Source organism: Pipistrellus kuhlii, unplaced genomic scaffold (genome assembly GCF_014108245.1).
Source record: "Pipistrellus kuhlii isolate mPipKuh1 unplaced genomic scaffold, mPipKuh1.p scaffold_m20_p_2, whole genome shotgun sequence".
In the NCBI taxonomy this organism is placed as follows: domain Eukaryota; kingdom Metazoa; phylum Chordata; class Mammalia; order Chiroptera; family Vespertilionidae; genus Pipistrellus; species Pipistrellus kuhlii.
In genome coordinates, this window is record NW_023425515.1 from 71,765,366 (window position 1) to 71,779,778 (window position 14,413).

Genomic DNA, 14,413 nt, shown 5'->3' on the forward strand with positions numbered 1-14,413 from the left:
TGTAATAGACACATGTGAGAAGTATTTTTATTATAACAATGCTATCAGGATATTTATTTATTTTTTTCTAGATGAGTGAGAACCCCATTTAGGCACATAAAAAAACCAAAACTAAGCCCTAGCTGATTTGGCTCAGTGGACAGAGTGTGAGCCTGTGGACCGAAGGATCCCAGGTTTGAGTCTGGTCAAGGTCAATTCCCAGGTTTTGGGCCTGATTCTCCAGTGTGGGTGTGCAGAGAAGGCAGTTGATTAATGATTCTCTCTCATCTTTGATGTTTCCATCTCTCTCCCGCTTTCCCTTCTTCTCTGAAATCGGTAAAAATATATTTTTACAAAACAAAAACAACAAAAATCCCCCCCAGCCCAGCCCAGCAATGTGACTAAGTAGTTGAGTCAACCCATGAACCAGATCACAGTTCTGTATGGGGCTTGATTCATCTAAGATTCAGCAGGAGAAGTGCAAGAGGAAGCCAATTAATGATTCCCTCTCATCATTAATGTCTCTCTTTCCCTTCCTGTCTCTGAAATCATTGAAACATATTACAGATTAGAGGCCCAGTTCACAAAATTCATGCAAGGGGTGTGTGTGTCCCAGCCCAGCCTGCACCCTCTCCAATCTGGGACCCTTCAAACAATCCAGGACTGCTGGCTCCTAACTGATCACTTGCCTGCAAACCTGATCAGCCTCTAACCATTCCCTTGCCGTCCTGATTGATGCCTAACTGCTCCCCTGCCAGCCTGATTGCCCCTAACTGCCCACCCTTGAAGGCCTGGTCATCTTGTGTGTTGGAGTGACAGTCAATTTGCATATTACTCTTGTATTAGATAGGATAGAGGCCTGGTGAACGAGTGGGGGCTGGCTGGTTTGCCCTGAAGGGTTTCCTGGATCAGGGTGGAAGTTCCCTTGGAGCGTGAGGCAGCCTGGGTGAGGGGCCTGTGGTGGTTTGCAGACTGGCCACGCCCTTCCAGCAACCCAAGTGGAGGATCTGGTATCTGGGATTTATTTATCTTCTATAATTTAAACTTTGTAGCCTTGAGTGGAGGCCAGAACGGGTGGGAAGCCTGGTTTCCTCCACTGCCGGGGAAACTCAAGCCTCCTGCTTGCTCTGTGGCTACAGCCATCTTGGTAGGGTTAATTTGCATACTCATTCCTGATTGGCTGGTGGGTGTAGCAGATGTATGGTCGATTTGCATGGTCAATGGTTTCTCTTTTATTAGTGTAGATATATACATATATAAAATATCTCCCCCAAAATAAGCAGATACTATACTTAACACACTTACTTTTCTTTCACTTCTAAAACCTCCCCTTCCTTGTCTTTATCTTCATCAGACTTCTCTCCTTTAAGCATGGGCTGAGAAATTATATCATCCGTGAAAGAACTGAAGTAAGATTTGATAAACTGTGGAGATGGCATCAGAGGTTCGCGATTCTGAAATTCAATCATAATTAAATACATCAAAATGAGAAAACACAAACCAAAAAAGCAGATACATTTATACAACACTGAGAATGACATAAGAATTGGAATCTCTTTTTTAAATAACTGAGGAATATTAGGTTCCATACTATATAGGACAGCAGAAATGGTAAAGCTGTCAGCCCTAGCTGTTCAAAGCAGGTTTTAAGTGAGAACATTTCCCCTCTTCAAAGATGTAAAATGTTAAGAAATCTTAGAACCATTCATTAGCCAAGCCAGCATGGCTCTGTGTTTGAACACCGACCTATGAATCAGGAGGTGGTTCAATTCAGGGCATATGCCCCAGTTGTAGGCTTGATCACGAGTGAAGGGCATGCAGGAGGCAGCCTATCAATGATTCTCTCTCATCATTGTTGTTTCTATCTCCCTCTCCCTTCTTCCTTCCTCTCTGAAATACACACACACTAGGTGTACCAGTTAATGTGGATTTTGTAATCAAGTAAACATGATAATTTTATTTTTTAATTTAGTTTTAATTTTTTAAATATATTTTATTGATTTTTACAGAGAGGAAGGGAGAGCGCGATAGAGAGTTAGAAACATCGATGAGAGAGAAACATCGATCAGCTGCCTCCTGCACACCGCCTACTGGAGATGTGCCTGCAACCAAGGTACATGTCCTTGACCAGAATCGAACCTGGCACCTTTCAGTCCACAGGCCAATGGTCTATCCAGAGCCAAACCAGTTTCGCAAGCATGACAATTTTAAAGAGACACATCAAAAGTGCTTTATTCAAAGTAATGTCCGTCATTAGCTACACATTTCTCCATCTTTCAGGTAATTTGTGGATATCCCAAAGAACTTTTCTTGTTTTGAAGCAAATCATTCAGAGGCCCAATTTTCCACTTCTTTGTACGTTTTGAAGTGCTGCTCAGAAAGTATTTGTGCCATCGATTGGAACAAATGGTAATCTGAAGGAGCAAGGTCTGATGAATATGGCAGGGGGGTTAATATACCTCAGGCAAGATCTTTTAATGTGTCTTTAACTATTTTTGAAGTGTGTGATGGTGCATCATCACGAAGGAAAATTACTTTGCTGTGTCTTCTGTCACATTCTGGTCATTTTACAATGAAAATGTGGTTCAAATTGATTTCTTATTGTCGGTATCTGGTTTTAGAAGCTCATAATACATCACACCTTCCTGATCCCGCCAAACTCAGAGAATTGTCTTCTTTTTTAAGCGATTTGGCCTTGCAGTCAATGTGGATGGTTAACCTGGATCAACCCATGATTTTGTGCATTTGGGATTCTCAAAATATATCCACTTTTCATCGCCAGTCACAATTCAATGCAAAAAAAACAAAACTTTCTTTCATGCCATTGAAGGAACATTTTACTGATGACTTTTCAGTTTTCCACTTGTCTTTCAATCGTTGATATGGCACCCATTTTCTTTTAAAATCTTTCCCATTGTTTGTAAACAATCGGAAATTATTTGCTGAGCAACATTTAATCTTTCTGCAAATTGTTTTTGAATTTGACAAGCATCTTCATCCAATAAATGCTTATAATTGTTGATCTTCAAACTTTTTCGGTTAACCTGGAAGTTCTTTGTCTTTCACATTGAAATTATCACTTTTAAAGCATTGAAACCAGCATTCTCAAGTATCCTGAGATGGAGCATGGCCACCATAAGCTTCCAGAAGTATACGTTAACTTTTCAGTAGTACTTTTCTTCAAAATAAAGTAACGAATTAAAACTCCTTCAAATGCTCTTTTTTATGGCACGAAATTCAACATTTTTAAGCATAAAGATACCTATGATGTTAACACCTTCAGCAAATTTGACAAATGAAGTTTTGAAGCTTATTGTCAATACAACAAAATAGCATACATATAAAATCATATGTATCAATATATGGATAATTCCATCTATTGAAAAAAATCCACATTATTAACTGGCACACCTAATATATATATACACCATTCACTAAAAGTAAAAGAAGGTAAAATCTGGAATCCAGGGGACAAATAACTGCTGAGTTAAAATGATATCCTTCTGGTCCCTGTCCTAGGAGACTAGCATCTCAGTTCACCACTGAAGACCATGTCTTACAAACGCGTTGACATGTAAAGTCTACATCCCATGGGCCTTCATCTGTCCTCTGTACTGCATCTGAATATCTCCATTAGAGTTAAGTGCCAATTGAAAGCCAGAATGAGATCATATTTCCTGTTAAGTTATTGCTTTTTGGCATGGGAAACTCACTCACAATCACATAATTATAGTAGCATTTTGTTTTTTCTTATAGTACAACTTAGATGATAAAGTTTTAAAGGTAGAGAGAAGAAGAAGTAACAGCCAAAGGGCTCTCATAATATATATTGGATCCTTTATATACAAAATTCAATCAAAAATTTTTTAAGTGAAAATATAGTATTTAAAATTGTATATCAAATATTATTGTTATTTTGGTAGATTATTTTGAGAATATATTTTTATTATTGATTTCAGAGATGGAAAGGGAAAGATAGAAATATCAATGAAGAGAATCATTGATTGGCTACCTCCTGCATGCTCCAAACTCCTAAAAAATGATATGGAGTCTATATAAATATCGGTTAACTTGCATTTTCTTACGACCCTTCAATTCAATCAGTACAATTCCTTAACAATAATCTATAATAATAAAAGGGTAATATGCTAATTAATCCAGATGTCCTTCTGGAAGTTATTTCGTATGTCCTTCCTGACGAAGCTGGGGCTGGAAGGAAGCCAGCCCGGGTCCTGGTGCGGTGGGGAAGCCAGTGCCAGCAGCCGGGGAAAAGAAGGCCTACTCTTGCACGAATTTTTGTGCATCAGTGTTATGTAAGTAAACATTAAACATTAAAAAAAAACAAACAAACAAAAAAAAAAACAAACAAACAGGTTCCCTTAAGATTCCATTTATATTTTACAGTGTTTTAAGGAACACCAGTTCTATGAAGTGCTCAGTGAGAGACAAAGGATCATTAGTTTAAAAAAACTGAGAACCGCTACATCTATATTTCTCTTAGGGATTCATAACTCATCTGAGCACATGAAAGTCCTGCCATGAAGGACCGTGTTTTAACTCAGCTAATATTTGAAAATGGTAAGTTAAAAATATACATAGCTTGTTAAATTGAAATTTTTTAAATAAAACCAAACAAGTTATTATTTAAAAAAAAAAAAAAAAAAAAGGAACAATTGTTAAATTACTGACATTTAGCAGAAAATCTCTAGGGATATTTGGTGATGACTGTGGTACTCCCACAGTACTCTACTCATACCTTCCCTGGCACTTCACCATATGATGCCTTATACCTATCATGGTGGTTTCCCTCACCAAACTAATTGCTTAAGGGCAAGGACCAGTCTCTGTACTGACCCTTCTAAAATGCCCACCATGGAACTTTCATCAATATTCGTGAGAGCCCCTGTCACAACTACTCGACTCTACTGTGGTAGCTTAATAGCAACCAAAAATAGTGTGTGAGCACCTGAGTTCCAAATAAAATATCTATATATACAAAGAGGAAGTATGCAAATTAGGCCAGGAGCCATAATGGGTCACGACCAGACAGGAGGAGGTTGTGTGCGCAGGTAAGGCCCGGAGTGGAGACGGATGCAGGGGGAGAAGGGACGGGCCGGCCCCCAGAACTGGAGCACACACGAACAGGGACAGAGGGGCCAGCCTGCAGCCTCCATGGCCAAGCACAGGTCTGGAGAGGAGACGGTGGGCCTGCCTCCCACGGAAGCAGCACAGCTCCTTCCTACCTCATGCGGAATTGGTGCTGGCTCCCGTGAAAGTGGCGCGGCTCCCCCAGAAGTGGCAGGCGGCCTACTGCTGGCAATATCATGCTATGGGCGGGCTACTACTTACTTATAAAAACAAATGGCAGATGGGATTTGGCCTATGGGCCATTTAACAATTCCTTTTAATGTTCTCCAGGTACAATATTGGACACAGCCTACATTCTTATTTAAAAAAAAGATAAGTAACAAAAACTCAAATTAAAAGGAAAAATAAATATAGTCCAGATCTAATCCAGTTATCATTACCATCAAGCCCAAGTTTAAACAATATATTAGAAATGACCACTCAAAATGTATACTCACCCTCTATTAACCAACTCAGATTAATTTACCTTGTATTTTTCTTTGGCTTTCTCTTTTCCAAGAAGTTTAAGAACTTTATCAGCTAACAGCATGCTTTGTTGATTTTGGAACCCTTCTAATATACACACAGCAGTAACATCTAGAAATAATAGAAAAACAAGAATAATTATGAAATTATTGTGAAGATGACTAGCAGCATCAAATGGGCACAGTCTTACCACAGAAAGCCAAACTAAATTCATGGCTTTATGTAGCTATCAATTTCACTTCCAATAAAGTGATTCCTACACTTTATTTTATATGTTCTATGACCAAACTCAAAGCTCAGAAAGTCACTCCACTTCTATGAGATTCACTTTCTTCACCTGGGAAGTGAAAGAGACTGTAGTGCGTGATTTTTTGTTTCTCCTGCACTAACATTTTACATAGAAAATAAAACAAGGAACTCAGGAGCATTCTCTTAGGGCCAGTAACTATAGGCCAAATTAATATCTGGTCTTTTTATAGGCCTCAGAGTTATTTCTTATTATAGAGCCATCTTGCCAGGGTTCTCAATGAAATATACTTCAAAATACCATTTTTATGTGGTCATGCCATAGTTCTAAGATACACTAGTTTGGAATTTAAAAGATCAGTGATTCCTTAATCTCTCAACTTTAAAAGTACTAAAACAATGGCTGTTCCTGTTTTCTGAACTCAGCTTCTTACAATTACAAATCCTTCCTTCTCCAAGAAGTCTTTCTGCTGTTATGCTCCCAAAAGCCTGGTTATGCCAGTATCAATGTTTTTCTAATCCCATTTTCCATATTAAAATCCATTTAACCTCCTCTTAATAAAGTATCTATAAATAACTTCAAGATTCCATTCAAAACTCAAAATTCTCTATCCAAAGCAACACACTTCCATCTACCACCAAAGTTATGACAACATAAAACATCAAATTTTTCTAAATGTTCTGTAAACCACTCACTTGGTAATTTAGGTTTTCAATAAATAAAATGGCACTTTTCTTTTGAATAATAATGCTTTTAAAAATAATTATGGCCCTAGCCGGTCTGGCTTGGTGGATAGAGCTTCAGCCTGTGGACTGAAGAGTCCCAGATTCAATTCTGGCTAAGGGCATATGCCTGGGCTGCCAGCTCAATCCCCAGTAGGGGATGTGCAAGAGGCAGATGATCAATGATTTCGTCATTGATATTTCTATCTCTCTTTCTCCCTCTCCCTTCTTCTCTAAAAATCAATTAAAATAAATTTTAAAAAATGATAATTGTGGCTAGCCCAGCAGGTGTGGCTCAGTGGTTGAGTGTCAACCCATGAACCAGGAGGCAATGGTTCAATACACAGTCAAGGCACACGTCTAGGTTTCAGGCTCAGTTCCCAGTAGGGGGTGTGCAGGAAATCAGCCAATTGGATGATTCTCTCCCTCCCCCTCTTCTTCCTCTCTCTGAAATCAATAATATATATATATATATATATATTTTTTTTTTTAAATATATTTTATTGATTTTGTACAGAGAGGAAGGGAGAGAGATAGAGTTAGAAACATCGATGAGAGAGAGTCATCGATCAGCTGCCTCTTGCACACCCCCTACTGGGGATATGCCCGCAACCAAGGTACATGCCCTTGACCAGAATCGAACCCGGGACCCTTCAGTCCCCAAGCCAACGCTCTATCCATTGAGCCAAACCGGTCTCGGCTATATATATTTTTTTAAACAAATAATAATTATGGCTAAATCTTCTGAGTGTTTATGGTTTTAATTGTGTAAGATTTAAATGTGCAATGGAAAACAATTTTAGATGGTAGAATTACACTTTGATTTAGCTCCACGTCACCCAGAAGAATGTACTTTAAAACCCAGTGGTCTAGCCCTGGCTGGTTTGGCTCAGTGGATAGAGCATCGGCCTGCGAACTAAAAGGTCCCAGGTTCAATTCAGGTCAAAGTGCACACGCTCGGGCTGTGGGCTTGAACCCCAGTGGGGAACTTGCAGGAGGCAGCTGAGCCATGATTCTCTCTCATCATGGATGCTCTCTCTCTCTCCCTCTTTCTTCCTCTCTGAAATCAATAAAAAACATATTAAAAAAAATAAAATAAAACAGCAGAAATGTATTATACAAACAAACAAAAAAGTGGTCTATACTATAATTGAAATTTTGATACCAGAGTATTTACAGTATTTACTAAGAATGGCACTTTCACTTCATGCTATGTCATTTCTAACTGGGTATAAAATAATGTTTGAAAAATACAGAGGATAAAAAAAATGTTTTTAATGAGTCATTTTAAAATTATTTTAGATGTAGGATATTAACTGAAAACATGTAGAATCTTAGAAAAACTATCACTTACTAAAACCTCTTTCCTGATTTTTTACTCATGGAATTACACTGATGCTCACTGGTTGTCAATTTTAAAATGTATAGTGTATTAAATCCGAATCATAATATTTATTTAATTCCATAATTGAACAGAGACTGTCCTCAAGTATCAGCTAGTACAATTTAAACCAGAAAACAAAGTCTCAATTTGGAAAGAGTTGAACTTCTAAATAAAATTGATTTTTATACTGACAGGCAGAGTTTCATATAAATTTTACCAATGAATACAAAAACCATTAATTTTCATATGGAAACACAAAAATATCCTCACCTTCTAAACATTCTTTCTTATTGTCTAGCTTCTCGTGGGCTTTTGCACGTCTAAAGAGAGCTTTCACATATTTGGGATTAAGTTCAACAGCCTTTGTACAATCTTGTGCCACCTCTTTCCATTTTTGCTGTAATTGAAAGTATTTTTTAAAAGTCACACCAAAGCACTGTTTGACAGAAATCAGTTTTCCAAACTTAACAGGCTGATGTTAAGAGTCTGACAATAGAAAAAAGAATTTTCAATACATATGAAGAATATAGTTCATATAAATATCTGTAATAAAGATAAGCAAGGACACACAGAAGGCCGAGAGAGACGTATGAAAACATGCTCAAAGTCACTAATCCTCTGAGAGATGCAAATCAAAATGACAATGAGGTACCATCTCACACCTGTCAGAATGGATATAATCAACAAATCAACAAATGACAAGTGCTGGAGAGGATGCGGAGAATAAGGAACTCTCTTGCACTGCTGGTGGGAATGCAGACTGCAAAACTAAAAATGGAACTCCCATTTGACCCAGGAATCCTACTTCAAGGAATATATCCCAAGAAACCAAATACATTAATCAGAAAGGATATATGCACCCCTATGTTCATAGCAGCTCAATTTACAATAGCTAAGATTTGGAAACAGCCTAAGTGGCCCTCAGTAGATTAATGGATTAAAAATTGTAATACATCTACACAATGGAATACTAAACTGCTGTAAAAAAGGAACTTTCACCATTTGCAACAGCATGGATGGAACTAGAGAGCATTATGCTATGCGAAATAAGCCATGTATAGTGTATTAAATCCGAATCATAATATTCATTTAATTCCACATGATAAATATCACAAGATCTAACTCATTTGTGGGATATAATGATCTACATAAACTGAGGAACAAAAATAGATCCGGAGACAAGGGGTAGGGGTGGGGGTGTTAGAGAGCAACCAAAGGACTTGTATGCATGCATATTAGCATAACCAATGGACACAGACACTGAGGTGGTAGGGGTTTGGCCACCGGGTGGGAGTGGATGGGGGTATCAACAAGGAAAAGGGAGACATGTAATACTTTAAACAATAATAATATTTTTTTAAAAAGGTAAGCAAACTGATTAGTAAAAATACTAGGCAAAGGACATACTTAGGCCAACTTTCTACCACCAAATCTACAAACCTACCTGCATCTATGTGCCCATATCATCTTCTTCTTCCTGCCTGTTAGAAATGAGGAAGCACCGTTCTTTATCAAAGGCCAACCCTCCACTTATGGATCTGTACTCTCTCCACTTTAGGGACTCCACTCTGTTAGCCATTCTCTCTCTCCATCAATCTGACGCCTCTACTGAATCATTCCTATGAGCATCTTTTAAAAACCCTCCATTGATTCTATAAATCCTGTAGCTTTTACACCATTCTTCAGCTCCTCTTTACTGCCAAACTCCAAAGAGTTGCCTCTCTATCTGATTTCACCTACCTCACTGGCTGTTCCTTCATAATTTCCTTCACTAAATTCTTGCTCTCTATCTGATTTCTGCATGCTGGAATATTCAAGGCCTCATCTCTCTTCCTAGGTGATCACTTCTATTGTCCTGGAATTATATAACACCTAAAATTAGATGATTCCCAAGTATATTGCTTTAGCTCAAACCACTCTCCTAAAATAGACACTTCTCAAGTCAACTGTGTACTTAGCTGTCTCATGCCTTTCCCAACCCACTGTTATTAAAATTCCTGCTTCTCTTCACCCTTCACATCCAATGCTGTTGGGTTTCAGCTTTCCTTCATGGCTCATCTAAGCTACTACAACATCCTTAGTTGGTCTCCCTGCCTCCATTCTTGCCTCCCTCCAATATAGTCTTTACAGAATGGCAAAAGCAACAGATGATATTCCTGCTCTACTTAAAACCCTTAAATATTTCCCTATACTCAGCATCAAATCCAAATTCCTCACCACTACAAGGCTTTGCTTGATCTGGCCTCTGCTATTTCTCCCAATTTCATCCCTCTATATTCCAGGATCCTTTATACTTCATTAATCACACCAGACTCTTTCCTGCCTCAAATTACACATAGCATTTCCACTATTTGTAATACTCTCTTTCCCTACTTTTATATGCACCAATACCATCTTCAATCATTCCTCGATTATAGAATCATGCGTTTTTCAAAGCATTTACAAGATATCATTTAGTAGTTCGTTGTTTAGCTATAAAGTCTATGCATAACTGTTTGCTTTTATATAGAACCAGCTCCTGCCATAGTAACATTCCATACAGTCAATTAAATTTGGTTGAACAAATAAACGCAGAGAATACAAATGCTCAATAAGCATAGAAAAGGATAGTCAACTTCAGCATCATTTCACAAACTGCAGATTAAAGTAATGAGACAGTATTTTTCTTCTATAGAAGTGGCAAATATTATTAAAACTGATAACCAGCCTAGCCAGTGTGGCTCAGTGATTGAGTATTGATATATGAACCAAAAGGTCACAGTTTGATCTCCAGTCAGTGCACATGCCTGGTTTTCTGGCTTGATCTCCTCCAATAGGGGACATGTAGGAGGCAGCCACTTGATGATCTCTCTCCTCATAGTCTCTCTCCTCATAGATGTTTCTCTCTCTGCCTCTCTGAAATCAATAAAATCATATTAAATTGAAAGAGTGATCATCAGTCAGTAAGAATACTGGAAATCAAGCATGCTCACGTTATTGTTGAAAATAAATATTGATGCTATCTTTTTATATATTAATTTCTAGAATTTTATTTCCCAAAAGTATGCATAAAAATTTATCCAAATGTTCAATAGCGAGATGTTTTCCACTATAAAATCATACAACAGCTACTACATATAGCCTTAAAAAAAAATGAAACAGATCTATATGTTATGAAAAGCTGTACAAGATATAGTGGCAACTGAAAAAATATGTTGCAAACAATATACGTAATAGGAACTCATCTTTGTTCTTTTTTATTTTTACTTTTTAATTTACTGATTTGAGAGAAACATTGATTTGCTATTCTACTTATTTATGCATTCATTGACTGACTTATATGTACCCTGACCAGGGATTGAACCCACAACCTTGGTGTATCAGGATGATGTTCTAACTAATTGACCTTCCCAGCCAGGGCCTCCCCTGCCCACAACCCTCACTTTTGTTACTACATATACTGAGACAAAGAGTTTAAGAAAAAACCTCACACTGTTGAGGAGAATAGTGTCACCAGAAACTTTAGCTTTTTGTATTGTCTAATTTTATAAAATGGGTTATATATAACTTTGGATTACATTTTTAACAAGCAAAACTAAAATTTGTTCTTAAAAAACTTACATAATTAAAGGATATAAAAACAAAACAAAAATCCTTTAAGATTTCAAAAAAGTTATTAGATTTATTTAAGTAGTATTATCTGGCACATAATAAAAATAAAGAAACAAAAATAACAGAAAAAACAACCTAGGATACCTACCAACTGTTCAAAGGCAGCAGCTCTGTTTTGATAAAATGTGGAAAGGTCAACATTCTTCTCTGTAGGGCACAGACTGATGGCCTCTGTATAGCAATGAATAGCTTGTTCATATTTCCCTGCTTTAAAGTATTTGTTGCCTTTGTTCTTGGCTGCTTGGGCTCTATCAAGAGAGTTCTAAAATGAGAGGAAACAATTATTAAATACTTATCAATAGTCAGGAATAGATTCAGATCACAGTACCTAAATGATACACTGACAGAAAAAAAAAAACAGGAAGGTGTTCAGAATGGTCCTTTACCTGAATGGTGCAAGTCACTTCATATAATTATCTTCCTGGGATAATCTACACTAATAAAAGAGAAACATGCAAATTGACCATGCCTCCACCATGCCCACAAGCCAGAGTATGCAAATGAACCCAACAAAGATGATAGCTAATTAGCATATGCAGGCTCTTCCCGGGACCCAGGCCGTTCCTAGCCTGTAGGCCTACGCATAGGCACCAGGCGGCTAGGGATGGGGCAGAAACATAGCGATATGGCACGCGTGCATCGGTGCCTAATGGTGGCCCAGGTCCGCACGCCCCCCAGGCTGGTGCCCACAATGAGGGGCTGGCTGCTAGCCTGGGGACATGGCCCTAGCCCAGTGAACACAACACAGGGGGTCCACAGGGAAAACACCTGTTCTTTTTAAAAATATATATTTTATTTATTTTTTACAGAGGAGAGGGATAGGCAGTAGGAAACATCGATGAGAGAGAAACAATCACCTGCCTCCTACACATTCCCCACTGATGATGTGCCCCCAACTAAGGTACATGCCCTTAACAAGAATCAAACCTGGGACCCTTTAGTCGGCAGGCCGATGCTCTATCCACTGAGCCAAACCAGTTTGAGCGTAAACACTTTTCTGACTGCTCATTCACTAAGCTCTTGTACGCTCTTGGAGGAAAAAATGAAGGTCTGCTGCTTGAGGAGCTAAGAAGTGTCATATCCTGCCCTAGCCGGTTTGGCTCAGTGGATAGAGCCTTGCCCTGCCAACCACAGGGTCTGGGTTTGATTCTGATCAAGGACATGTACCTAGATTACAGGCTCCTCCCTAGCCAGGGCCAAGATCAGAGCTCATGCAGGAGGCAACCAATTGAAGTGTCCCTTTCACATTGATATTTCTCTGTCTTTCCTTCTCTCTTCCACATTCTCTAAAAATCAATGGAAACATATCCTCAAGTGAGGATTAAAAAAAAGAAAAAAGAAAAAAGAGTCATATCTTATGAAAGACACATCTTAAAAATGCCTAAAGAAAGTTGTCATTTTTTCATGGTGAAGGGACTGGAATCTATGTTGATGAAAATACCTTGGTGGCTGCAGTGGCTGGCAGTAGTGAGTTGATGGGGCTGGTGCCTTCCCCTGATCAGCCTGATCACCTCCCACAGAGAGAGGACAGACTGCGGCTTAGGTCTGCTCCCCACCGGGATGGGGGCGTGGGGGGAGTGAAGGGGGGTGGAGGAGGCCTAAGCCATCAGTAGGACATCCCCTGAGGGCTCCCAGTCTGTGAGAGGGGGCAGGCTGGGCAGAGGGAACCCCCTACCAGTGCATGGATTTTGTGCATCGGGCCCCTAGTCCTGTGTAATAAAAGCTTAATATGCTAAGTGTCCAGTTGGCTGGTCAACCAATTAAAGCGTAATGTGCTAATGATATGCTAAGGCTGCTCAACTGCTCACTATGACATGCACTGACCACCAGGGGGCAGACAGTCAAACAGTTGCTATGATGTGCACTGCCACCAGGGGACAGACACTCCTACTGGCAGCTTAGCTTGCTGCTGGGGTTTGGCCAATGGGGACTGAAAGAGACGGGCCTGACACACCCTGGAGGCCTCCCAGGCCCTGATCATGCATGCACCGGGCCTCTAAATCTCAGTAATAAGACTGCTAAATCAACAGGTTTACGTATTTTTTTTAAATATATTTTTATTGATTTTTTACAGCGAAGAAGGGAGAGGGATAGAGTTAGAAACATCGATGAGAGAGAAGCATCTATCAGCTGCCTCCTGCACACCCCCTACTGGGGATGTGCCCACAACCAATGTACATGCCCTTGACCGGAATCGAACCTGGGACCTTTCAGTCCGCAGGCCAACGCTCTATCCACTGAGCCAAACCGGTTTAGGCTACATATTTTTAATTTCAAAACCATTCAGACTTTCTCCCCAAAATGCTTAAGTGCTTTAATGTACCACTTTCCTGCCATTCCTACCAGCAACAGGTATGGTTGCTATCCTTTATTTTACCTTTTAGAGCACATTTGCCAATATCTGAAAACATTTTGACTAACAACTGAGGGCAGGGGAGCTACTGTATCTAATGGACAAACTTTAGAGATGCTTCTAACATTCTACAATGCCAGTGAAATAGGACTTTTAGGGGTAAAACAGGGCAGGTTTAGGAAATTTTAGAAATTTTGGAAATTAAGGGGACCATGAAGGAAGCACAGGGCTGCAGAGCAGAAGGTATATTTCCATAGAATGAGGGAGCTGGAAACAGCAAAAGGTCTATATTTACAAAACAGAGAAGGCCTTCATCTAGAAGGAGAAGAAAGCCCAAAGGGAATAGGAAAACAATAGGGAAGTGTGTGGTGTGTGTGTGTGTGTGTGTGGGGGGGGAAGAACCTCACATGTTCCATGTCCCATGTCAGGTTAGATCTTTGAGCCCAGGAGTTACTATAGTAGCC

The 14,413-nt window shown here is 39.2% G+C and overlaps 1 protein-coding gene and 1 long non-coding RNA gene across 7 annotated transcripts in view; one reads left to right on the plus strand and one right to left on the minus strand.

The window, feature by feature from the left end:
- Positions 1 to 14,413, minus strand: part of TOMM70 (translocase of outer mitochondrial membrane 70) — a 60,818-nt gene that overhangs the window by 30,100 nt on the left and 16,305 nt on the right. For all 6 annotated transcript variants that reach the window (XR_004989050.2, XR_004989052.2, XR_004989051.2 and 3 more), the window contains exons 2-5: positions 11,685 to 11,858; positions 8,216 to 8,342; positions 5,594 to 5,703; positions 1,285 to 1,433 (exon numbers count right to left, since the gene is read on the minus strand). Coding sequence is in view for 3 of the 6 variants with exons in the window: in XM_036444232.1 (XP_036300125.1) it covers positions 1,285 to 1,433; positions 5,594 to 5,703; positions 8,216 to 8,342; positions 11,685 to 11,858 (560 nt within the window). In the remaining 3 variants the exon portion in view is untranslated. The remainder of the gene's footprint in view (positions 1 to 1,284; positions 1,434 to 5,593; positions 5,704 to 8,215; positions 8,343 to 11,684; positions 11,859 to 14,413) is intronic.
- Positions 4 to 8,668, plus strand: LOC118722584. Its single transcript, XR_004989053.2, has 3 exons — positions 4 to 14; positions 3,755 to 3,762; positions 8,509 to 8,668. It is a non-coding gene; the product is annotated as an uncharacterized LOC118722584 (long non-coding RNA).